Source organism: Rana temporaria, chromosome 1, assembly GCF_905171775.1.
Source record: "Rana temporaria chromosome 1, aRanTem1.1, whole genome shotgun sequence".
NCBI lineage: Eukaryota > Metazoa > Chordata > Amphibia > Anura > Ranidae > Rana > Rana temporaria.
The window spans coordinates 485,594,441-485,618,536 of record NC_053489.1 but is presented as its reverse complement, the minus strand read 5'-3'; the positions used below and the strand labels follow the sequence as shown (position 1 = coordinate 485,618,536).

Sequence of the window (24,096 nt, the reverse complement as noted above, 5' to 3'; positions counted from 1 at the left end):
AAGTACCTCTTGATTCTGGCAGAAATACACTCAGCTCTTTTTTTGCTGTTGGCTGAAAACACACTGCTTTTGCTGCACTGAAATTTCCATAAATGCTGTCAGTCCTGATAACTTGTTCTTTGATTAGCTACATAATACTTTCACATATCCTCCTCTCCACAATCTCTACAAAAAGGGGGGAAGTTCTCTGTAGTCCAAAGGAAAGAACTGGGTGGGCTGACCCCTTGAGATAAAACTGCAGAGTGTGGGAAGCATAGGGTAGCCCTGGATTTCCATCATGATCAATATTTTTTGTCACTTAACAAACAGAGGTAAAAACGCTTTCAGTGGTAACAGAGCAAACAGGGAGCACATTAGAAAAGTTAATTGTTAGGATTTACTTACACTTTAAATTCAAATGAATGGAATCCCTAGAAATAACCTACAAATAAATGACAATAAGTATACAAAATGCATATAATGTACAGTTTTTATTTTATGAAATTGTAAATACAGATTTCCCCTGGGGAATGGGACTTGTTAGGCACAGATTGTGAAACAATTTTTTTGTAAAAAAATATTCAAATTTATTTAAGTATCAAAAAGAGTATCAAAAAAGAATAACGATTATATACAGAAACGTATAAAAACATGAAATGTTATATACACCATCAGATGCACATAACGAGTGGAATTATCCACAATGTAAGCATCCATAATGTAAACACAAAATACTAATTGCACTCGTAATTCCTACACATTACGGAGTACATTGGACTCCTTCTTCAGGGATAATCCGATATGTAGTAATTGTAATTGTGGTAGTCTAAAAAAATATAAAAATATGCATTATACATCCATTAGCTACTCAACCAACATGGTGGCGACAGATGAAAGTGCATACATCAGCCACTCACATGTCTAGTGATGGTGCAAGATCCAAGTAGGTAAGGCAGAGGTGACCAAAATGGCCAAAGGATGCAGTATAGAAAAGAAGGATTTAGAATAAATCTGTTAATAATGTTGATACGACAGTCCTAGTGTTTGCACCTATAAAAAAGGCTGCAATCCAAATTAAATCCCACCCATTTCTGAACTTTTTATGAAGATTTTAGTTGCCTGGCTATTATGTTGGCCCTCTGGGTCCAATGAGTCCATGACCAGGAAGAAGTACATATCAGGTAAGTGAAAAAAAGAGTCTTTATCTACTTGACTGTTCAGAAGTGGCAAACTACATGTTTGCATCCATCTTTCTTTAATTGAGCAGTCTTAATAGGGTCTTCTTGTGGGCAGATGTCCTCCCCACAGAATATTAATATAAAAAGGAATCATTGCATTTGTCATAATGTGGCTGGCAAGTGCTAAGATGATTTAATGATGTCTTTCCAGAGCCATAAATTCAGTAGCAGACTATTGCAAAAAGAATATTTTTTTTTTTGAAAACTAACATTTTGTGACACAAACTAAATTTCAATGACAGCTGTAGATCAAAGTGAATTTATATGTAGTGTAACTTTGTTTTGTTTTTTTTGCATTCCAGGAAAACAAATATGAGAAGTAAAAGGACATGGATGCAACCACAGTGGGCATGCCAGACAATTTTTATAATGGTCCTGGTGTTGTCACAAGTTGCCTTATGTGTCTTTGTACTCACACAAAACATGGACAGGAAAGCCTCTGACATGGAGAAAACCACATTGCCGACCAACAGATTTGATATGAACAGTAAGCAAGCTTTTCCTACTTCCCATCATACTACCTTTGTTATATGCAACCATATAGCTGGATTCAGGTAGATGTGTGCATTACTACGGCGGCGTAGTGTATCGTATTTACGCTACGCCGCCGTAAGTCAGAGAGGCAAGTGCTGTATTCACAAAGCACTTGCCTCCTAAGTTACGGCGGCGTACCGTAAATGGGGCCGGCGCAAGCGCGCCTAATTCAAATGAGGATGAGGGGGGGCGTGTTTTATGTAAATGGGTGGTGACCCGACGTGATTGACGTTTTTTACGAACGGCGCATGCTGTGTGCATTGCTCCAAAGTACGCCGCAAGGACGTATTGGTTTCTACGTGAACGTAAATGACATCCAGCCACTTTCACCGACGACATACGCAAACGACGCGGGAACGACGGCCATACTTAACATTGGTTACGCCTCCTAGGGGGCAGCTTTATCTTTACGCCAGCGAACCTCTTACGGAAATGGCGTATCTTTACTGCGACGGGCGCACGTACGTTCGTGAATCGGCGTATCTAGTCATTTACATATTCTACGCCGAACTCAACGGAAGCGCCACCTAGTGGCCAGCGGAAAAATTGCACCCTAAGATACGACGGCGTAGGAGACTTACTCCGCTCCTATCTTAGCCTAATTTAAGCGTATCTGGTTTCCAGAATACGCTTAAATTTACGCCGGCGTAGATTCAGAGTTATGACGGCGTATCTACTGATACGCCGGCGTAACCCTACCTGAATCCAGCTACAAATCTATAAACCTCTTACATATTTGAAATGATGTCTTTACAATTACAGAGCAGTTTACAAATGTACTTGAGCAGAGTTGTGTCATTTTTCTCCAAATCAATAGATTTAAATGGATCTTTAGATAGTATCAGACTGGATACTTCCGGAACAATTAAAAAAGAACCTATCTTAAAAATAATTAAAAAGCATTAGTTGAACAAATCTTTCACCAATTAGTACCTTGCAGATGTTTTAAGCTCCAGAAATTAGGGCGGTTTATTATTTTATTTGCATCTACATTGTTGAAATTATTATTAGTGTATTATTTTAAATGTTATATTTTAAATGTTATCAAATATGATTATTCAAATCTGGGTATAATGTTTAAATCAGAATTGAACCAATTATCATATGGCAGATAACCAATTCTTGGATATGATGACTGCGTTTGTTTTCTTTTTTAGGCTTTCTTTCTTTTATTTTTATCTGGTGATTCTGCCAGTAAAGTTGTTGTTTTTCAAAATAAAAATCTTGCTTTCAGATGTATCAGTTTATGCAGATAAAACAAACCATTTACTACTACTACAATGATCAGCTTCTTTTTTTTTTTTTATTCATGTAAAACCAAATGGGGGAAAAAAAAAACATTTGCTGTAACTGATTATAGAGAATTAGCTGGAGTTTGGCTTCAATTTGTTTGTGTATTTAAATCTGTTAGTCCTTCTAACACTCCCCTCTCCCCAGACTGACAATGCTACTGTCTAAAGTTACCCCTGTGCTCCTCCATCCAGAGTGGGGACACACTAATACAGGAGGAGGGTTACTGGCCAGATCACCAGTAGGGATGAGCTTGGAGTTCGAGTCAAACTCATGTTCGACTCGAACATTGCCTTTTTCGCCAAACAGCGAACAATTTGGGGTGTTTGCGGCAAGTCCGAAAACCCCCAGAACACCCTGCAAAAGTCTATGGAAGAAATCTAAAGTGCTAATTTTGAAGGCTTATATGCAAGTTATTGTCATAAAAAGTGTTGGGGACCTGGGTCCTGCCCCAGGGGACATGTATCAATGCAAAAAATAGTAAAAAAATAAATGGCAGTTTTTTCAGGAGCAGTGATTTTAACCACTTCAGCCCCGGACCATATTGCACTTTTTGCGATTCTGCACTGCGTCGCTTTAACTGACAATTGCGCGGTTGTGTGACGTGGCTCCCAAACAAAATTGGCGTCCTTTTTTTCCCACAAATAGAGCTTTCTTTTGGTGGTATTTGATCACCTCTGCAGTTTTTAGTTTTTGTGCTATAAACAAAAATAGAGCGACAATTTTGATTTTTTTTTTTTTTTACTTTTTGCTATAATAAATATCCCCCAAAAATATATATATAAATTTTTTTTTTAGGTCGATACGTATTATTCTACATATTTTTCGTTAAAAAAATTGCAATAAGCGTTTATTGATTGGTTTGCGCATAAGCTATAGCGTTTACAAAATAGGGGGTAGTTTTATGGCATTTTTATTAATATTTTTTTTTACTAGTAATGGCGGTGATCAGCGATTTTTTTTTCGGTACTGCGACATTATGGTGGACACTTCGGACACTTTTGACACATTTTTGGGACCATTGGCATTTTTATAGCGATCAGTGCTATAAAAATGCATTGGATTACTATAAAAATACCACTGGCAGGGAAGGGGTTAACACTAGGGGCGGGGAAGGGGTTAAGTATGTTCCCTGGGTGTGTTCTAACTGTAGGGGGGTGGACTCACTAGGGGAAATGACTGATCGCTGTTCATACATTGTATACAGGCATTTCTCCCCTGACAGGACCAGGAGCTGTGTGTTTACACACACAGCTCCCGGTCCTCGCTCTTCAACGAGCGATCGCGGGTGCCCGGCGGCGATCACCGACGAGATGACGTATAGCTTTACTGATCTCGCCCAGCAGAGCCGACCTGCTGCCGTATATCTGCGGTGGCTGGTCGGCAAGCAGTTAATAATGCTTAAAGGGAAACAATAAAAGTAAAATATTCCTTTAAATTTTGTACCTAGGGGTGTGTAAAGTATGCCTGTAAAGCAGCGCTTGTTTCCCGTGCTTAGAACTGTCTCTGCACAAAGTGTCATTTCTGAAAGGATAAAAAGTAATTTAAAATCACTGCTCCTGAAAAAACTGCAGTTTTTAAAACTTTTTTTTTTTTGCATTGATACATGTCCCCAGGAGCGGGTCCCCAAACACTTTTTAGGACAATAACTTGCATATTAGCCTTTAAAATTAGCACATTTCAAGCGTTTGAGTCCCATAGACTTTAATGGGGTTCTAAAGTTCACACCAACTTTTGGTGTGTTCACAGGTTCTGGTGCGAACCGAACGGGGGGGGGGGGGTGTTTGGCTCATCCCTAATCACCAGATAGAAAAAGAAAAAAAGAAAAAAAAATAGTGCAGCCGCCACATCTAAGAATTGGTAAGCTGCAATATATTACATTTTGAGTTTTTGAGATTATTATGTCTTTAACTTGACAGAATTGTTAGCAGCTAATCACGTTAAACTTAGAATAACAATAAGCATACCCTAGAGGAGAGAAAAATATATTAAAATATACAGTAAACTATTCTATGTAAATGCTGGTAGTTTGAAAAATCTGCAAACGTAATTTGTCTCTCAGCGACTGTGATAACAGTTGAAGTCAGGGATCTACACACCTGCCTACTAGCGTGTGTCTCCCAGTTTAATACATTTTTCATGTTCTCAGCATAATAATTTAGACCTGGCAAGTGAGAGACACTGGATCAGTTCCCTGAGGCCCAACCTTTGAGGGAGGCCCAGGCTAGGAAGACACCTACTGTTTAGATATGTGAGCCCAAAGCAGTTTTACTAGGTTGAACTAGCACACTAAATTGTCTGAATCAGAGTCTCATAAAGCAACAAATAAAGCCCACACTTGCAGACATACAGAAAAAATGCATAGAATTGCAAGCCCCAAACGCCATTTTGGAAGAGTGTGCACCTGGGGCGGGAAGGGGGTGAATTCTTGTTGCAGGTTTGTGGAATTATAAAGAGAAGTAGTGTGTAGTATAATTGGTGCATGATGATGTCATTGGCTGCTCATAGATGCCATGTTGGTGCAGTTCTTTATTATATTATTAATATACACAATTTATATAGCGCCGACAGTTTACGCAGCGCTTTATAATGTATAGGGGGGACAGCACAATTAAAGTACAGTTCGATACAGAAGGAACAGGAGGGTTTTGCTTGTAGAGCTTACATTCTAAAGGGAGGGGTGGTGTTATAAAAGGTAATAGCTTCATAGAATGATTTGATGGGGTGGCTCGGGGACAGTTGTTAGGTGGGTGTGGGATAGGCTTTTCTAAATAAATTAGTTTTCAGGGATCTCCTAAAGATGGACAGGGTAGGGACTGATCGGATATACCAGGGCAGGGAGTTCCAGAGGATGGGAGAGGCTCTGTAGAAGTCCTAAAGGAAAGCATGGGAGGAGGTAACAAGGGAGCTAGAGAGCAGCAAGAGAGCAAGTCCTGGGAGGAGCGGAGGGGACTATTTGGGCGATATCTGCAGATGAGGTTGGTGATGTAGATGGGGGCGATGTTGTGAATGGCCTTGTATGTTGTGGTTAGCATTTAGAATTTTACACGGTGGGGTAGGGGAAGCCAGTGAAGGAATTGGCAGAGTGGAGCAGCAGTCGCGGATCGGTTAGTGAGGTGTATTAGTCTAGCAGCAGAATTCATAATAGATTGAAGGGGGTATAGCCTGCTTAAGGGTAGGCCATTAAGGGGAGAGTTGCAGTCGTCAAGGGAAGAAATAATATAGGAGTGAATAAGTTGCTTTGTGGTGTCATTAGTCAGGAAGGGTCGAGTTCTTGTAGCTTTTTGAAGATAAAAGGTTAGGCAATATTAAATCTGTTCCTAAAACAGATTTAAGCAGAAACATGTTAAATAGTTAAATACATGTTACATTGACAGAGTTGAACAGCCCCGCCCAGGGGGCGGTCCCTCCAGACATAACCCTCCTCACTGCAGCTTGCAGCCTCAGTTTCGTTCTGCCTAGCAAGGAGAATGACGTATGGCTCCCTTTGGTGCCAGCGCCCTGAGGAGAAATTGTATTTTATTTTATTTTACTTTTTTTCCGACATCATGCGTCGGTCTCACAGGTGTGCGAGGCGGCGATTTGCTCGTCCGTTCACGCTTTTTCCAGAATTTACATGGTTGCTGTGAGTGCATCTTATGATGTTTTTTTCAGCCGCTGGTTTTTGCCAGTTCTTGTTACGAACTGAGGCTGCAAGCTGCAGTGAGGAGGGTTATATCTGAAAGGACCGCCCCCTGGGTGGGGCTGTTCAACTCTGTTAATGTAACATGTATTTAACTATTTAACATGTTTCTGCCTAGTCCTCTCCTGTAAACAGGGAACATAACCCACTTGTCAAGATTTAAGGAGCTGTGTCCGTCCATGGACTTCAGAGAAAAGGATTTTATGGTGAGTACAAAAAATCCTATTTTTGCATTGCACATGAATAACTTAAAAGTTGACACGTACTCTTTTCTCTAGCAGTATTTTTCCATGATTTTTTTGTATCCTTCAAATGAATAAAGAAAAAAACAAATCTATATTTTCTTATTTTATATCAAATATTTAAAATCAATATCTGTCCTGTCTGTAATAATGTTTTACTGCATCTTGTTGCATATTATAATTTAAGACTTCTATATTTTATAGTTAATAAAAGCAGCCTGAAACTTGAGAATGGAACCCAGTTGGTAAGAACATATAGTTTGTATCATTGTTATAACTCGTGTTATGTTACAAATAGAATACTGTTTTCATTTTTTCAAACTTTTTTTTCATATAAGTACTATTGATCTCCCACAGATTTTTTTTTTGCATACACTTCTTATGTACAAGCTGAACGTTGCTTTAAAGGTGTCAAGAAAGCTGTGGGCTATTACTGTTTTGTAAAAGCTTGCTGTACAAACTGCTCTTATACAAGCTGAATCATGAGATCAGTTTACTAAAGGATAACAGGTTGAAGCTGATTCACTATGGGCTAGTTTACACTTGCTTCAAAAGATGGCTTTGGACACATTTTGTTAACGCTCTCTGAACGCCAGTTAAAGATCCTGTCACTAAATAAAGTGGTTAGCTTACAGTCCTGTTTACACGTGCTTTGGTGGGGCTTTGATGAGGCTTTGGTAGAGCTTCAATGGCGCTTCAGTGGGGCTTTGGTGAGGCTTTGGTGAGGCTTCATTGGGCTTTGATGAGGCTTCAGTGGGGCTTCAGTAGGGCTTCAAACAAGCTTTGCTATAGACTTCTAACACTAAAGCTACATGGGGTATATATTTTGAAGCATAGCCATTAGCTAACCATTTTATATAGTGACAGGGGCTTTGACTAGCGTTCAGAGAGCTTTAACAAAGCCTGTCCGAAGCCATATTTTGAAGCAAGTGTGATCTGTTAGGCTGGGTTCACACTGATACTACACAACAGTCATACAACTGTCATCCTACTTTAGTCTGTGACATCAGTCCTACATCGGCCCTACATTGAACCTACATTCATCTGACTTGAATGAACAGGATACTACTTTGATCCACCTTCGTGATTGTCTGACTTGTCCTTTGACCAATCAAAACAATCCCAGTGTGACATAAATTCCTTTTACTGCTGCTGTAATCACCATGTCGGATGTCACAAGTCGGATGGTTAGGACAAGGATCTGACTTTGATCTGACTTCAATGATATTCAATGGGCTGAAGTAGGACCAAAGTGGGACCAAAATAGTGCAGGGAGCATTTTCAAAGTCGGACCAGTTAAGACAACTCTCCTAGTGAAACATTGATTTTCACACATCATGCGACATGAGCTCCCAATGTCAGAACGTTTGTCGTACCAGTGTGAACCCAGCCTGAATGTGTGTTGAAGTCGAAGCAAGTGTAAATGAGCCTTAAAGGAGTTGAAAATCTTCACAGTATAACCTGTGTATCTATTTCTTCAATTAATCATGTGAAAAGCGAATTCCTTTTTGACTTTTCAAAATAATTTTCACATGACTTAACAACTGTGTAACTGTAATTACTCAACCGTCCAATTATGTGTAAACTGTTCAATTTCCAGCTGCACACAATTGGGTATTTAACCACTAGAGTACCGGGCCATCGTCAAATGACGGCTCCACGGTTACTCTGAAAATTCAACAGGACGTCATATGACGTCCTGTATTCTTGCGGCCACTGGGGGGCGCGCGCGCGCCCGGCGCGTCCCCGAGATGCCGATGCGCGTGCCTGGCGGTCGCGATGTCCGCCAGGCACTCGGAATCGGCGGCTACAGGGACAAGACGTGGAGCTCTGTGTGTAAACACAGAGCTCCACGTCCTGTCAGGGGAGAGAGGAGACCGATCTGTGTCCCTTGTACATAGGGACATAGATCGGTCACCTCCCCCAGTCACCCCCCTTTCTCCACAGTTAGAACACAATTTAGGTATACATATTAACCCCTCCCTCACCCCCTAGTGTTAACCCCTTGAATGCCAGTCACATTTATACAGTAATTAGTGCATATTTATCACATTAATCGCTGTATAAATGTGAATGGCGCCAAAAACGTGTCAAAAGTGTCCGATGTGTTCGCCGCAATGTCACGGTGACAGTAAAAAAAATCGCAAATCGCCGCCAATACTAGTAAAAAAATTAATAAAATAAAAATGCCATAAATCTATCAGCTATTTTGTAAACGCTATAACTTTTGCGCAAACCAATCAATATATGATCATTGCGATTTTTTTTACCAAAAATATGTAGAAGAATACATATCGGCCTAAACTGAGGAAAAAAAACTTTTTTTTTAAAAAAAATTGTGATATTTATTAAATAAAAAAGTAAAAAATAGTGTTTTTTTTTTTTTAAATTGTCACTCTTCTTTTGTTTATAGCGCAAAAAATAAAAACCGCAGAGGTGATCAAATACCACCAAAAGAAAGCTCTATTTGTGGGAACAAAATGATAAAAAAATTGTTTGGGTACAGTGTAGCACGACCGCGCAATTGTCATTCAAAGTGCGACAGTGCTGAAAGCTGAAAATTGGCTTGGGCAGGAAGGGGCGTAAGTGCCCAGTATGGAAGTGGTTAAAGTAACATCAGCTTCACCTTACTAAGGAAATAGACTTTTTTTGCACCTTTAGGCCTTTTCACACATGCGGACCGTTCATTTCATCAAAGAAAAAACTGATGACGTTTACATCAGTTTTTCATCAGTTTCTCATCAATTACAGTTTTATTTGTGGAAGTGGCCTTGGTGTATTATTCCCTACAGGGCTGTGTTACATTTATTTAATTGCTATGTTTAGACAATTTCTTAATTTGCAGGCACCTAGGGACCTATTTAGTATATCAGCAGCGAGGTTAGTATTAAATTTGTTACTTGTGCATAGCCTATTCATAGCCAAAGGAAATGTACGTGTCAATGAAGACAATGATGTAATTCGTTTTAACATAACATTTAAATAAGTAGTTAGTATGATCAGGAGTAAAGTTAAGCGGACACCTGGATGTTCGGGTTCGCACCCGAACCCGAACTTTAAAAAAAACTCCGAACTCCGAACCCCATTGAAGTCAATGGGACATGGACTTTTAGTAAAAAAAAAATGCGCGGAGGTCCCCCCAAATTCAATACCCAGACCCTTTAGGTCTGGTATGGATATTAAGGGGAACCCCGCCGTCAATTTTTTAAAAAAAATGACGTGGGGTTCCCCCTAAATATCCATAACTAACCAGACCCTTCAGGTCTGGTGTGGATTTTAAGGGGAACTCCACCCCAAATCTAAAAAAAAATGGCGTGGAGTTCCCCCTAAAATCCACACCAGACCCCTTATCCAAGCACGTTGACCTGGCCGGCCACAGAAAAGAGGGGGGGACAGAGTGCGGCCCCCCCCTCTTGAACCGCACCAGGCAACATGCCCTCAATATTGGGAGGGTGCTTTGGGGTGCCCCCCAAAGCACCTTGTCCCCATGTTGATGGGGACAAGGGTCTCATCCCCACAACCCTTGCCCGGTGGTTGTGGGGGTATGCGGGCAGGGGGCTTATCAGAATCTGGAAGACCCCTTTAACAAAGGGGACCCCCAAATCCTGACCCCCCCTGTGTGAAATGGTAATGGGGTTCACAAAGGAAGTGTAAATAGTAGTTTTCAGAAAAAAACACACACACACCGTAGAACAAATTACTTTAATAATTAAACCAAATAAAAATCCAGCGGTGAAAATAGATGATCGATGCTGCTCCCTGCTCCAATGTTGTCTCTATCCAGCGCCGGGTGATGTCTCCAGCGACGGACGATTGGTCCAGCGATGAGAACATCCATCCATTCAGAGCACAGCTCAGCGAATGACGTGCCAATGCTTTGACGTTTCTTTTATAGGGGAGGCGGGCCACGCGTCACGTGATCCTGTCCCGCTCTAACGCAAGGGGCATGTCTGGGCTGTCCCAGTGACGTAGCAGAGTGTGCGTCAGAGGGGGACGGGTCACGTGACGCGTGGCCTGCCTCCCCTATAAAAGAAACGTCAAAGCATCGGCGCGTCATTCGCTGAGCTGTGCTCTGAATGGATGGATGTTCTCATCGCTGGACCAATCGTCCGTCGCTGGAGACATCACCCGGTGCTGGATAGAGACAACGTTGGAGCAGGGAGCAGCATCGATCGTCTATTTTCACCGCTGGACTTTTTTCCTGATCTCCGAACCCGGACCCGAACTTTCAGCAATTATTCGGGTTCGGGTCCGGGTTTGGGAAAAACCCAAAGTCCGTACCGAACCCGAAATTTACAGTTCGGGTTCGCTCAACTGTAATCAGGAGTAGAGATGAGTTTGGGCATCCTTCAAACTCATCTTTATCTGAACTCTGAAATATATATATTTTTTTAATCCAATCAGGTGCAGGGTGGGTTATTTCCCACCCTGCACACAGGGTGAGTTGCTGGTGACATCAGTGCCTTTTTTTTGAACACATGCCCATATTTAGTCAATATCCGTAGCCAAGTAAAAAAAAAGAATACCTTATTTTAATGTTCAGATAGAGATGGAAGCCAAGCTTTTCTACTAGGGACCAGTGCTATGGATATAAGTTACCAGAGAAAATCAGCAGTGCAGGGAATTAACTTTAACCACTTCCGGCCCACCTGTTATCCTGACCAGACGTCATATGATGTGAATAGGATAAAAAGCAGGCATGCAGCGAGGCGATCGTTTATGTGGTGTGTTAGTTTGACACACCACATCTCTGATCTGATTAAGAAGCCTTTGACGGAGGCTCTTTACCACGTGACCAGCTGTGTCCAAACACAGCTGATCACGGTGTAGACAGGAAGAGCCGTGTATCGGCTTTTCCTTACTCGCGTCTGACAGACCTGAGTAGAGGTGAGCCGATCGTCTGCTCCTCTGACCAGGGTGCCTGCGCTGATTGATAATCAGTGCAGCCCCCCCCCAAGGATGTCCACCCAGGACCACCAGGGATGCCACCAGGACCATCAGGGATGGCCGTCACTGATGACCACCAGGGATGCCCCCCATTGCCACCAGGGATGCCAATGTATGCCCACATATGATGCCAATGTGTGCCCACATATGATGCCAATCAGTGCCCATCATCAATGCCTACCAGGGCCTCCATAGCAGTGATGCCATCAGTGCCATCTATCAGTGTCCATCAGGGACACCCATCAGTGTCCATCAGTGTCACCTATCAGTGCCCATTCATGCCCATTAGTGCCACCTATCAGTGCCCATCAGTGCTGCCTATCAGTGCCCATCAGTGCCACCCATAGGTATCCATAAGTGCAGCCTTTCAGTGCCCAGTTGCGCCTATCAGTGCCACCTATGAGTGCCTATATGTGCCATCTATGAGTGCCCATAAGTGCTGCATATCAGTGCCACCTATCAGTGCCCATCAGTGCCACCTATCAGTGCCCATCAGTGTCACATATCAGTGGCCATCATCAGTGCTGATCAGTGCCCATCAGTGCCACCTCATTGGTGCCACCTCATCAGTGCCCATCAGTGCCACCTTATCAGTGCCCATAGTGCAGCCTCAATAGTGCCCATCATTGAAGAAGAAAAACTTACTTATTTACAATATTTTATAACAGGAACAAATAAAAAATTGTTTTATTTGTTTGGCAAATACCATCAAAAGAAAGCTCTATTTATGGAAACAAAATAAAAAAAAATTGTTTGGGTAGAGAGAGAGAGAGAGAGAGACTTGTAAAGCGCAACACATGCGAACTGAATCGCCTCTGGGCGCTGTATCCATTTCATGGGTAAGGAACCCCTTGACCTCAGAAGAGATGGGTTTTAATCTTTCTCCTGAAGGCCAAGTGGTCCGACTCCAGTCGGATGGTGGTTGGTAGTGCATTCCACAGGCGAGGTCCCTGGACTGCAAATCTTCGTTCTCCTTTGGACTTGTATCTGGCCTTGGGTATCTGGAGGATGTTTTGATTGGTGGATCGCAGAATGCGATTGGGGTTATGGGCTTTTATTTTTTCGCATAGATATTGGGGGGCGTTGCCTTGAATACACTTATGTATTAGGCAGAGAGCCTTGAAAGTGATTCTGTCTTTTACTGGCAACCAATGAAGGGATCTCAGTGAAGGTGAGATTGATTCCCATGGTTTTTTCCCAGTCACTAGTCGAGCGGCCGTATTTTGAACGACTTGCAGACGAGTGATTTGGTATTTGGGGAGTCCTAGATAGAGGGCATTTGCGTAGTCGAGTCTGGAATTGATGATTGTTCCCACCACGACTGCAATGTCCTCTTTCGGGATAAAGGGCGTGAGTCTGCGTAGTAGGCGCAGCAGATGGTGGGATCCGCTGACTACTGACCCTATTTGTGCATCCATTGTCATGTAGGTATCGAAAATGACTCCGAGACTTTTGACTTTGGTGCTAGGGGTGATAGTTTTACCCAGAATGGGTGGGGGAGTCCATGTTGACGCGGGGTGATTTTTCCGGTTAGCGTGAAACAGGAGAAGTTCTGTTTTCGAACCATTGAGTTTAAGATAACTGTTTGTCATCCAGTTATCTATTAGGCCCCGTACACACCATAGAATCCATCCACAGATAAATCCCAGCAAATGGGTTTCAGCGGATAGATCCTATGGTGTGTACACGCCAGCGGATCTGTTTCCGCGGATATATCTCCCCTGGGATGGATTCCAGCAGATCGAATATTCGCTGACATGCAGAACATATCCATCTGCTGGAGTCCATCCCAACGGATGGATCCGCTGGTCTGTATAGACTCACTGGATCCATCCGTCCGAAGGGATCCCCCGCATGCGTCGTAATGATTCGACGCATGCGTGGAATTCCTTATATGACAGCGTCGCGCACGTCATAATCGCGGCGACGGCGCGACACGTCATCGCCAGAGGATTTCGGCACGGATTTCAATGCGATGGTGAGTACACTCCATCGCATTAAAATCTGCTGAAATCCTCGAGAGGATTAATCCGCGGAAACGGTCCGCTGGACCGTATCCGCGGATAAATCCTCCCGTGTGTATGGGGCCTTAGAGTGAGGCATTTCTCTAGTCCAAGAGAATGATCCTTTTTGTTGCAGATGCGGAAATACAGTTGTGTGTCGTCTGCATAGGAGTGGTAAAGTAACTTCTGGTTACTGATGATTTCAAAGAGAGGGCGAAGATAGATATTAAACAATATGGGCGATAAGGGAGATCCCTGAGGGACTCCGCATGACACCGTACGTTTTTCACAAGTGAAAGACCCCAGTTTCACTATTTGTGATCGGTTTTCCAAGAAGGAGGAGAACCAGGGTAAAACACATTCAGCGACTCCGGCTACTTCAGCTAGCCTAGCCAGTAGTAGTCCGTGGTCTACAGTGTCAAATGCCGCGCTTAGGTCCAGCAGTATCAGGAGACAAGATTCTCCTTCGTCTGCGGCCTCTAGAGCGTCATCCCATATTTTAAGCAGCGCCGTTTCTGTTCCGTGACCCGGACGGAAGCCTGATTGAAACGGATCGAGTAATTTATGGGTGTCTAAATGCAGTTGCAGCTGTTGTACAACTACTTTCTCCATTACCTTGGAGAAGACATTTAGAGCTGTTATGGGCCTCCGGTTGTTTGGGTCTTTGGGGTCGAGGGTAGTTTTTTTTAGAATTGGTTTTATTGTACCTTGTTTTAGCAAGGTGGGCACCATGCCCTCCTTGAATGATTGGTTAATGAGCTGCGTGATAGCTGGTGCCAGTATATCGGCACTTTCTTTCAGCAGTTTAGTGGGGATGATATCATTGGGTGCTGTGCTATTACGCAGAGTCCCGATGATGTTTTTAGTGGCATCGATGGAAATGGGTTTTAGAGTGAACTTTGGTGGTTGCGACGGATTTATGTGGGCATTAGGTTTGTGATTTGGGGGGGGAGTTGGTGACGGTTCCATTTTGCTGAATACTTTCACATATTTTTTAAATTTTATTAATGAAATAATCCGATAATTCGTTGCAAAATTCTTGTGAATTTAGAATTGGGGGCCTCTAAACAAGCTGGATTCATAGTCTGAGTGACCAGCTTGAAGAGTTCTCGGGGGCGGTTAAGGGCATTTGCGATGATGTTGGAGAAATGATTTTTTTTGGCCGTGAATATTTCTTTGTGATATTTCTTTGTTATTATCTTGTAAATGGTGTGGTTTTTATCTGAAGAGCACCTTTTCCACGCAGCTTCTGCTCTTCTACGCTCTTGCTTTAGCAACGTCAGCTGGTCATTAAACCAGCTGGAGTTGTTTTTCCGGATGCAAGTTTTGCGTTTTGGTGCTACTAAGTCAGCTGACTGTAGTAGCGCCTTGTTGATGGCGTCAAGTGTTTCTGTGGCTGTTTGTTTTTGTTGGGTTGTTTTTATTTTGTTCCCTAGTGTTGTTTTGAAGAGTTCCGAGTGGAGCTTCTTCTGAGATCTAGTCCAGTGAGTTGTCACCGGTTTTGTCGTTTTTTTTGGGCTGGCATTTTTGGTGATTGTGAATTTGATGGCATGGTGATCAGTCCATGGTTGCGGCTCATTTCCCAGGACGTCAATTTCCAAATCTTGTTTGAAAATGAGATCGAGCGTATGGCCTGAGGCATGAGTGGGGCCTTGTATTAGTTGCTGCAGACCTAATCCTTCCAGATGGTTGATGCAGGCGTCGGCTACGGGGTCCAGCGAGGAGTTGGCCCAGAGGTTGAAATCCCCAAGCACCAAAAGGTGTTTGATGTTTAGGGTATATGTGGAGATGAATTCAGTCAATGACGTGAGAAGGTGCGTTTTTGGGCCTGGTGGTCTATAGCAAAGTAGCATATGGACCGTATCTTGGGGATTTGTTTGCAGCTGCAGAGTGAGGGTTTCCATGAATGGAAGCGAGTTTTAAAGGACTGGTTTGGTGATCGAGAGGTGAGTCTTGTGGATCACCGCCAGGCCCCCCCCTCTTTGCCCCACTCTGTTTTGCATTTGAATGTGATAATTTGCTGGCACCAATTCTGCTAGAATGGTGTTGCAGTCGGCTGTCAGCCAGCTTTCTATGATGAAGAGGCAGTCTAGATCGTGTTGAAGGATGAAATCATAGATTTCTTGTCGGTGTTTTACTGCCGATCTTGTGTTGACCAAAGCGCATATTATGCGCTTGGGCTGGGGTACCTGCGCATAGTTTTTGACTGTTGATCGTCGATTGATTCTCAACAGTCGCTCATTCCTTAGAGCTTTTTTGGTGACAACTGGGAGTATAGAGGCAAATGGTTTTAGTTCCCGGATGGTTTCTGCAGAGTATTTTAGGTAACCCATGGTCGCAGAAAAAAACGCAGGGAAGTAATGTTGATTGGGGGGGTCTTATATGGTGATGGGTGGAAGACTGTCCAAGTGAGCCGTCACTCGTTGAGTCTTTTCTCCCCGATTGGTCCAGAGGAAGGCAAAAAACCCCAGGCGTGCTGTGCCAATCTGCAGCAATCGGGGAAAAAAATTCCTTCCTGACCCCTTAACGGCGATCGATGCAACCCTGGATCAATTGGCTAGGGGGGTGGGGGGTGTGGGGGGGTGGGAGTCCTGTTTTTTTGTGCTGTGTCTGCAGCAGCCGAGAGCTGGGAGGACCCTGCCTGGCTGCACTACCCCTGGGGAGAGCCGACTCGTTTGAGAGCGTCCTGCTCTCACTATCCCTGGGGTGAGCAGACTAAGATGAGAGCGTCTGCTGCACCGCTGAATCTATATATCAAGAGTTCCAACTTTATTAGCTGCAAGCTTGTTCTGGATCAGTGATTGAAAAAAATAATGAAGACTCCTGTCTTACCTCCTGTTTCAAACTCCTGTTTTTTAACTCAGGCACTTTTGATCAAAGAATGCACTTCTGGTCAGAGAGTCCACATGTGAATCCACCATCAACTGGGGTACCATGTAGCATGACCGTGCAATTTTCATTTAAACAGCGACAGTGCTGAAAGCTGAAAATTGGCTTGGGCAGGAAGGGGCAAAAGTGCCTGGTATTGAAGTGGTTAAACTTATTCAGTAGTTTACAAGCATTTTAGCATTAACTGATCTTTTATGGAATATAAGATCTTAGAGCTATGATGTAAATTCTATGCCCTTCCATCATCCCAGCCAGCATGTATGATGCTCCATAGACAAGCATGGAGCGCCCGTTCAGGTCCACCGAATAAACTGACAGGCGGACCTGAACGGTCCACCTGTGTGAAAGGGGCCTTAATGGAAACGTAGAAAGGAAGGAAAGAGCAATTAGTAGATACAAGGTTTAGAACATGTTTTGCTTACCTATTGTAGATTTTTTTTACAAGGCCTTTGATTTTTTCTATTATTCTCTAATTTTCTTATGTGTTATTTTGCAGAGTGTGAAACCAAAGATGGAACATTTACAGCCTGAATTTCCTAACATGGATCCAGACGTTCTGAAAAGGGTTCATTCACTGGAGACTGTAAGTGACTTGAACACATACTAGCCCAGTACTTCACTAAAAAATGTATTCATATGTTTCTTAGGCATTCCTTTAGGAGTACTAAAGTTACATTCATTACATTAATTATTAATAAAAAGCATTAATCACTGACACAAAACATTATATTAGTACTGCTGGAATATTTTTTCTTACTTTGAAAATGTGGGCTTTGCCGCATACACACAATCAAAAATTTCGACAAGAAAACCGTGGATTTTTTTCCGACGGAATTTTGGCTCAAACTTGAGTTGCATACGCATGGTCACACAAAATTCTGACTGTCAAGAAACACTATGACGAGCCGAGAAAAATTAAGTTCAATGATCCCGAGCATGCGTCGAATTGATTCCGATCATGCGTAGGATTTTTTAGCGTCGGAACTGCATACAGAAGATCAGAATTTCAGACAATAATTTTTCCCGTCTGAAAATTTGAAAAACAGCTCTCAAATTTTTGCTGTCAGAAGTTCTGAAAGAAAAAGTCTGATGGGGCCTACACACGGTCGGAATTTCTGACCAAAAGCTCACATCGAACTTTTCGTGTCAGGGCCACAACACAGGCGTTTTTAACCTCTTCTGTGGGGTTAAAAGCAACCTGTTAGTGGCCAAAAAGCACTGCTTACAAATCGTTAAAGTTTGTTTTAGTGGCACTTTACCGCTGGGTAATCAGCACTTTTTGGCCACACGGGTGGTCCCAGTGTGAAAGGGGTCTAAGTTCCAGGGAGAGAACTGGGCACTGGAGGGTGCAAATTTTAGCGTTGCAGTCTGTCTATCTGTTGCTTGATTACATTCTCATTCCTGCCTCTGAAGCCACTTGCTTTGGCTTCAACACACCTTAACAGCTAGTTTACACTTGCTTCAAAGCAAGGCTTCAGACAGGCTTTGTCAAAGCTCTCTGAATGCTATTTAAAGCTTCTGTCACTAAATAAAATGGTTAGTTTACAGTCCTGTTTGCAGCTTGCCTTTGCTTTGATTTGCTTCGGCTTTGCTTCAAAAATGATGCCCCATGTAGCTTTAGTGGTGCTTCAAAGCATCTTCAAAGCCTTCATAGAAGTCTATGGCAAAGCTCGCTTGAAGCCCCACTGAAGCCCAACCGAAGTCTCATCAAAGCCCCACAAAGGACCACCAGGAATGCCATTCTCATTCCTGCCTCTGAAGCCACTTGCTTTGGCTTTAACACACCTTAACGGCTAGTTTAAACTTGCTTCAAAGCAAGGCTTCAGACAGGCTTTGTTAAAGCTCTCTGAACGCTAGTCAAAGCTCCTGTCACTAAATCAAATGGTTAGCTTACAGTCCTGTGTACACCTTGCCTTTGCTTTGATTTGCTTCGGCTTTGCTTCAAAAATGATACCCCATGTAGTTTTAGTGGTGCTTCAAAGCGTCTTCAAAGCAGTCTATGGCAAAGCACGCTTGAAGCCCCACTGAAGCCCAACCATAGTCTCATCGAAGCCCCACAAAGCCTCACCAAAGCCCCACCAAAGGCTCATCAAAGCCCCAACCGAAGCTCCACCAAAGCCTCTTAGAAGCCTCTAAGATGCACCAAACAAAAGCAAAGTGTAAACAGGACTGTAAGCTAACCATTTTAGTGACACACGCTTTAAATGACGTTCAGAGAGCTTTAACCAAGCATGTCTGAAGCCATGTTTTGAAGCACATGTACACTAGCCCTTACTGATAGGCACAGCACAGTCCACATCATCTAGTGACCTGCAGGGAGGAACATGCTTGTCCAAAGTGTTTTATGCTTTTTCAATAAGTCTCATCAGTTGCCATCATCTCTGCTTTCAGTGCATCTAAATGGGGGCCTACAAAGAGAGCTTATAGGAGAGCAGAATTATTTCTAAACACAATGCATAAATACAATGGATGCAGATGGAGATCTCTAAACTGATTCTAAGGCATTGATGGGAGTGGGACTAAATGTACTGAAAATGTTAAAGAACCGAGAATTAAACTTGAAGCATATAGTATATGTAATTTTTTTTAGACGTTAGTTATACTTTATGTAGCACCCTGGAGTTCAGGCAGGGATGCTCCTCACAAATTTACTTGCCAGGAGTAGTTATCCTGGTTGATTGTTAGAGATCCATTGATTTCTCCCTAAGTTTGGCCTTGTTGCACTTTTCTCTTCTACCACTAAGTGGCCTGGTACTTGGTGGTACTAGATATGAGAAGGGCAACCAGATAACTTTACGCCGGACGTACAACTTACGCAAACCACGTATATTATGCGCCGGCGCAACTACGTTCGTGGACCGGCGTATCTCCCTCATTTGCATATGTGCATAGAAAATCAATGGGAGTGAAAAATGCGCCCAGCGTAAATATGCGCCCACGATACGACGGCGTAGGCAAGTTATGTCGGTCGTAGGAAGCCTATTTTTAGGCGTATCTCAGATTGTGGGCACAGCGCACAGATACGATGGCGCATAGTTACACTTACGCTGCGTATCTCGAGATACGTCGTCGTAAGTGCTTCGTGAATCCGGGCCAATATATTTATCACTGCAGGCTTTTATGTTACATATAATTTGCATATTCCTAAACTACATTTTATCAGGCTTAAAAACCTGTGACTGTGAAATATGAACAAACAGCTATAATCAGATATCATCATTTCATGGTACTCTCTGTAAGTTTGATAATGATGGAACTTCATTATACTATAAAAGCTATTCTAATCATATGTTAATATGTGTTATTTTAGAATATTAAATCACTAAAAAAGGCTGTTTCCAGTCAAGGAGAGGAAATAAAAACTCTACTATCTAACCAACAAGCTCAAGGACAAAAGGTACACAATTTAGTATGATATTGTATTTTCTATTCTATGTATCAATTTTCTTTATTCTATTCATAATTACTTTTGCTTGCAATTAAGATAGCTGACACCATTCAATGAAGCCAGTGTTGAAAAAAAAGTATGTAGACTGCAATTTCTGACCCCTTATTTTTTTGCATGTTTCACATCGAAAAACCAATACAGTAGGTTGCTAAAGTTACGAAATCTCTCGTACAACAGAATACAACTTGGGAAGTGATGTAATGTCTTCTTTCGTTTTTCGAGCATGAATGGCCTTGGTCATGATGTTTTTCGTACAAATACTATACTAATTACACCAAAATAGTTTGCTCTGCTATCGTGCAAGAAAATGTCCTGTACTTGTCCCTTTGGATAAATTTGCGTAAACTGTTGTGATCGGCCTTGAAAGCTGTGTACTAATGATCAGATTATTGGATGATCGATCTGAAAGGGGTATATTTAATTTCATTTTCTCATTGGGTGTACAAAGCATAAGTCACTAACATGTAATAAGTATCCAGGTAATCATTAGGTTGTGCAAGAGTTTGGAAAGTAACAGGTAATTTGTCTGATAAAGTGTGTCATATTGAGGCATTGAGGGGAATTTATCAAAACTGGAGCAACCAGAATCTAGAGCAGCTGTGCATAGCAAACAATTGGCTTCAATCAAACGTTGAAGGTATAATCTGATGGTTTGCCTGCACAGCTGTTTCAGATTCTGTATGCTCCAGTTTTTCATGAATGCCCCCCACTAAGATGTATGCTCAGATAAGTTAAATTCCTGGTAAAGTCTAACTGAACTTCCAATTTAATCTCCTATATAAATTTCAGGTATATCAAACAAATGGTACAGAAAGTTTCACAGTTTGTTTTCTTTAGCATTCATGGAAGAAGCGTTCATGGAAAAGCCAATCTCTGCCAGCATGCTGTAAAAGAAGACTCTTGCTCTCTATGTTATAGCAATTGTCCCTTTACAACAAAACTCATACTCCCTTGGAGTTCTCTAATGTTACCTTTGGGCCATATGATGGGTATTATTAGGTGCTTATTAGGTGCTGTACTAATAAGCAGTGATCACAATTCTTTAAAGCAGTGATGTCTAGAGTTGGGTCGAACACCCTCTGGTTCGGTTTGCACCAGAACATGTAAAAAGTTCGGACCCGAGCCGCAAACTCTATTAAAGTCTATGGGATCCAAACTTGAAAAATCAAAAGTCCCCATTTTGAAGGCTTATATGCAAGTTGTTGGCCATAAAAAGGGTATGGAAACCCTGGGAAGCATGTATGAATGCAATTTTTTTTTTGAAAAATATTTATTTTACAGGCGCAGTGATTTTAATGAGGCTTAAAATTAAACAAATTCCTTTAAATATAGTGCCTGGGGGGTCCTGTTAGTCTGCCTGTAAAGTGGCGCATTTAAAGAAAATAAAATTACATTTAACTGGTTGCCGACCAGCCGCCGCAGTTCTACGGCAGCAGGTCGGCTCTCCTGCGCGAGAGCCTGTAGCACTACGTCGGCAGGCGAAGCGGCCACTAGGGGCGCGCACGCTCCTGACTCCCGTGCGTGTGCCCGGTGTTACTTAGTAAAAGTAGGTCCATCAGTTCGTTTTCATCAGACGAACCGATCGTGTGTACAGGGCATTATTCTCTGATTAGAGTGACGCCTGGGGTCCCGTACTGATAATGACTTACACATAGAGTAGTGCATTGAGTGCATTGAGATCCTTTCCTTAATGCAGTTGTGCTTCACTTACGTTCATCGTAACCTTTAAAGGCTAGGGGTTGATGGTATGTTGTAATACCTCCACCCTTAGTAGCTCAACGCATTCCTATATGTGAGAGATATGATGTAGTGAACCCCCAAACTCTTTTTCTCTGATTAGAGTGACGCCTGGGGCCCCTTACTGAATAATCACATTACATAGAGAAGTGCATTGAAATCTTTCCTTAACCGCAGTTGTGGTTCACTCTCGTTCACCATAGTTTGTGACATTGTGATACAGAGGTTTTTCTGTACTGCAGTGATTTAAATACTTTTACTGTAGGCTGGTAATCCTAGAGTACTAAATAAAAGCCAGCCATACATGAATTAAAATTTGGCAGGTTCAGCAGGGACCACACAAATTTTCAACCATGTATGGGCAGGCTGATTGTACCATTGTACCTTTGAAGTTGATCCATTGATCCACTTGGGTACAACCACCCTTTCGGATGTTTCTACATACAATTAATGTCAGTGGCTATAGCTGCTAGCAGTAATCATTGTATTCTGCCAGCCGGGAATGCTCCCGGCAGGCAGAATACAATAGCGTAGCAGGAGGCATCTCCTGGGGTGGAAGGAAAGAAAATTGTATCATCTATGGCCTGCTTAAGCACTTTCTTTATGAGTTATTTGTGCTAGGAACAGTTTTCTTTGTGCTTTACTTAATTGATCCATGAAGGAATAATAAAGGAACTAGGATGCTAGACATCTCCCTGACTATCTAGCATTATTGCATAGCTCTGTTTGGCCACCTTGCAATGAGAGGTCGAACGAATTTGTTGAGTAATTCTGAGCCACCGGAAATGCACTTTTAAAGGTGTGAAGCACCGGCACATTATAAGACTGGATCTTTTGCAAATTTTGTCTTCAACTTGACACGAAAATTGTTATGGACTTTTTTGACTTATATGAATTTTGTTAAGCACCAGCACTTTATATCACTCAGAGAGGTTATACACATATGTTTTTTTCACTATTTGTCAATGGGGGGGTTATGTGATTAATTCAATCTTACTGGTAGTACTGTATCTTTTGAGTGTTATATGTTTTCGATCGAATAAGATATTTATACAGATGTTTGGGTAAAGGGATTGAACAGAACTTTTGAGTGTGTTTACATACAGAAAGATAAGGTAGAGAGGAGGCGTGGAAGACATTTACTACACAATTACTACAGCATGTTGCTCTACCAGCACCCAGAACAGGGCAGTGTTGACTGTGTGTTTACAGCACATACTAAGACTGACTTTCAGCATCTTCAGCTGCCCTCTGGATGTGAGATATGAAAAACTGCAAATCAAATCAAACTTGCCCCATATAATAGTATGGAGTTCAGCTTTAAATCAGACAAATCACAAAATAAAAGTTATTTTTTTAGTCTAAAGTTACTAAGGGAGAGTTTTTTAATCTAAAGTTACAAAGGGAGAGTTTTACTTTAACTGGAGCACTCTGGCTACTATGCAGAGTTGAGCCAGATTATATCAGCTTCTAATTTCAGCTTTTTCAATTAAGCTTTGACAATAAAACCTGGAAGCTAATTGGTTTCTATGCAGAACTGCACCAGATTTTGCATTCTCAAATTTTAGTAAATAACCCCAAAGTGACAAAGTTGCAGAAGTGCATTTTTTATATAAAAAAAAAACATTTACTTCTTTCTGTAGAAGAAAGTAGAAGATTAGGTCATTTTTGGAAGACTGTACCACTAAAAGAAAGTGTTGGCTTTTCAACAATCAAACCCTTAGGTATCATAAAAATAACATACATAGTTATATAGTTGGTCAGGCTGAATAAAGACACTAGTCCATCAAGTTCAACCTATATACTTGGTGAATGTGTGTTCATGTTGATATTCATTTCCCTTATCCTTGTATATTGTGTTCACTAAGATGCACTTCCAAAAGTCTTTTAAAACTATCAATACATCCTGCTGACACCACTGATTGTAAGAATAGAGTTCCACACCCTTGCCATCCTGATAGTGACAAATTTCCTACGCTGCTTACAGTACAATTTTATTTGCTGTCTGTGCCCCTGTTGCGGGAGATTCACCCTCTCTATTTGTCCTGTTTACCATTATCATTGAAAGTGAAAGTAAAAGAAAATTCCAAATTGTGGGTTGTCCCCA

At 42.1% G+C, this 24,096-nt stretch overlaps 1 protein-coding gene across 1 annotated transcript in view; it reads left to right on the top strand.

Annotated features, from left to right (window-relative positions):
• LOC120918460 (EF-hand calcium-binding domain-containing protein 14-like) overlaps positions 1-24,096 on the top strand; it is a 74,117-nt gene that overhangs the window by 35,261 nt on the left and 14,760 nt on the right. Inside the window, exons 2-5 of the mRNA XM_040330052.1 lie at positions 1,520-1,704; positions 7,170-7,210; positions 17,301-17,387; positions 20,115-20,201. Of these exons, the coding sequence (XP_040185986.1) occupies positions 1,520-1,704; positions 7,170-7,210; positions 17,301-17,387; positions 20,115-20,201 (400 nt within the window). The remainder of the gene's footprint in view (positions 1-1,519; positions 1,705-7,169; positions 7,211-17,300; positions 17,388-20,114; positions 20,202-24,096) is intronic.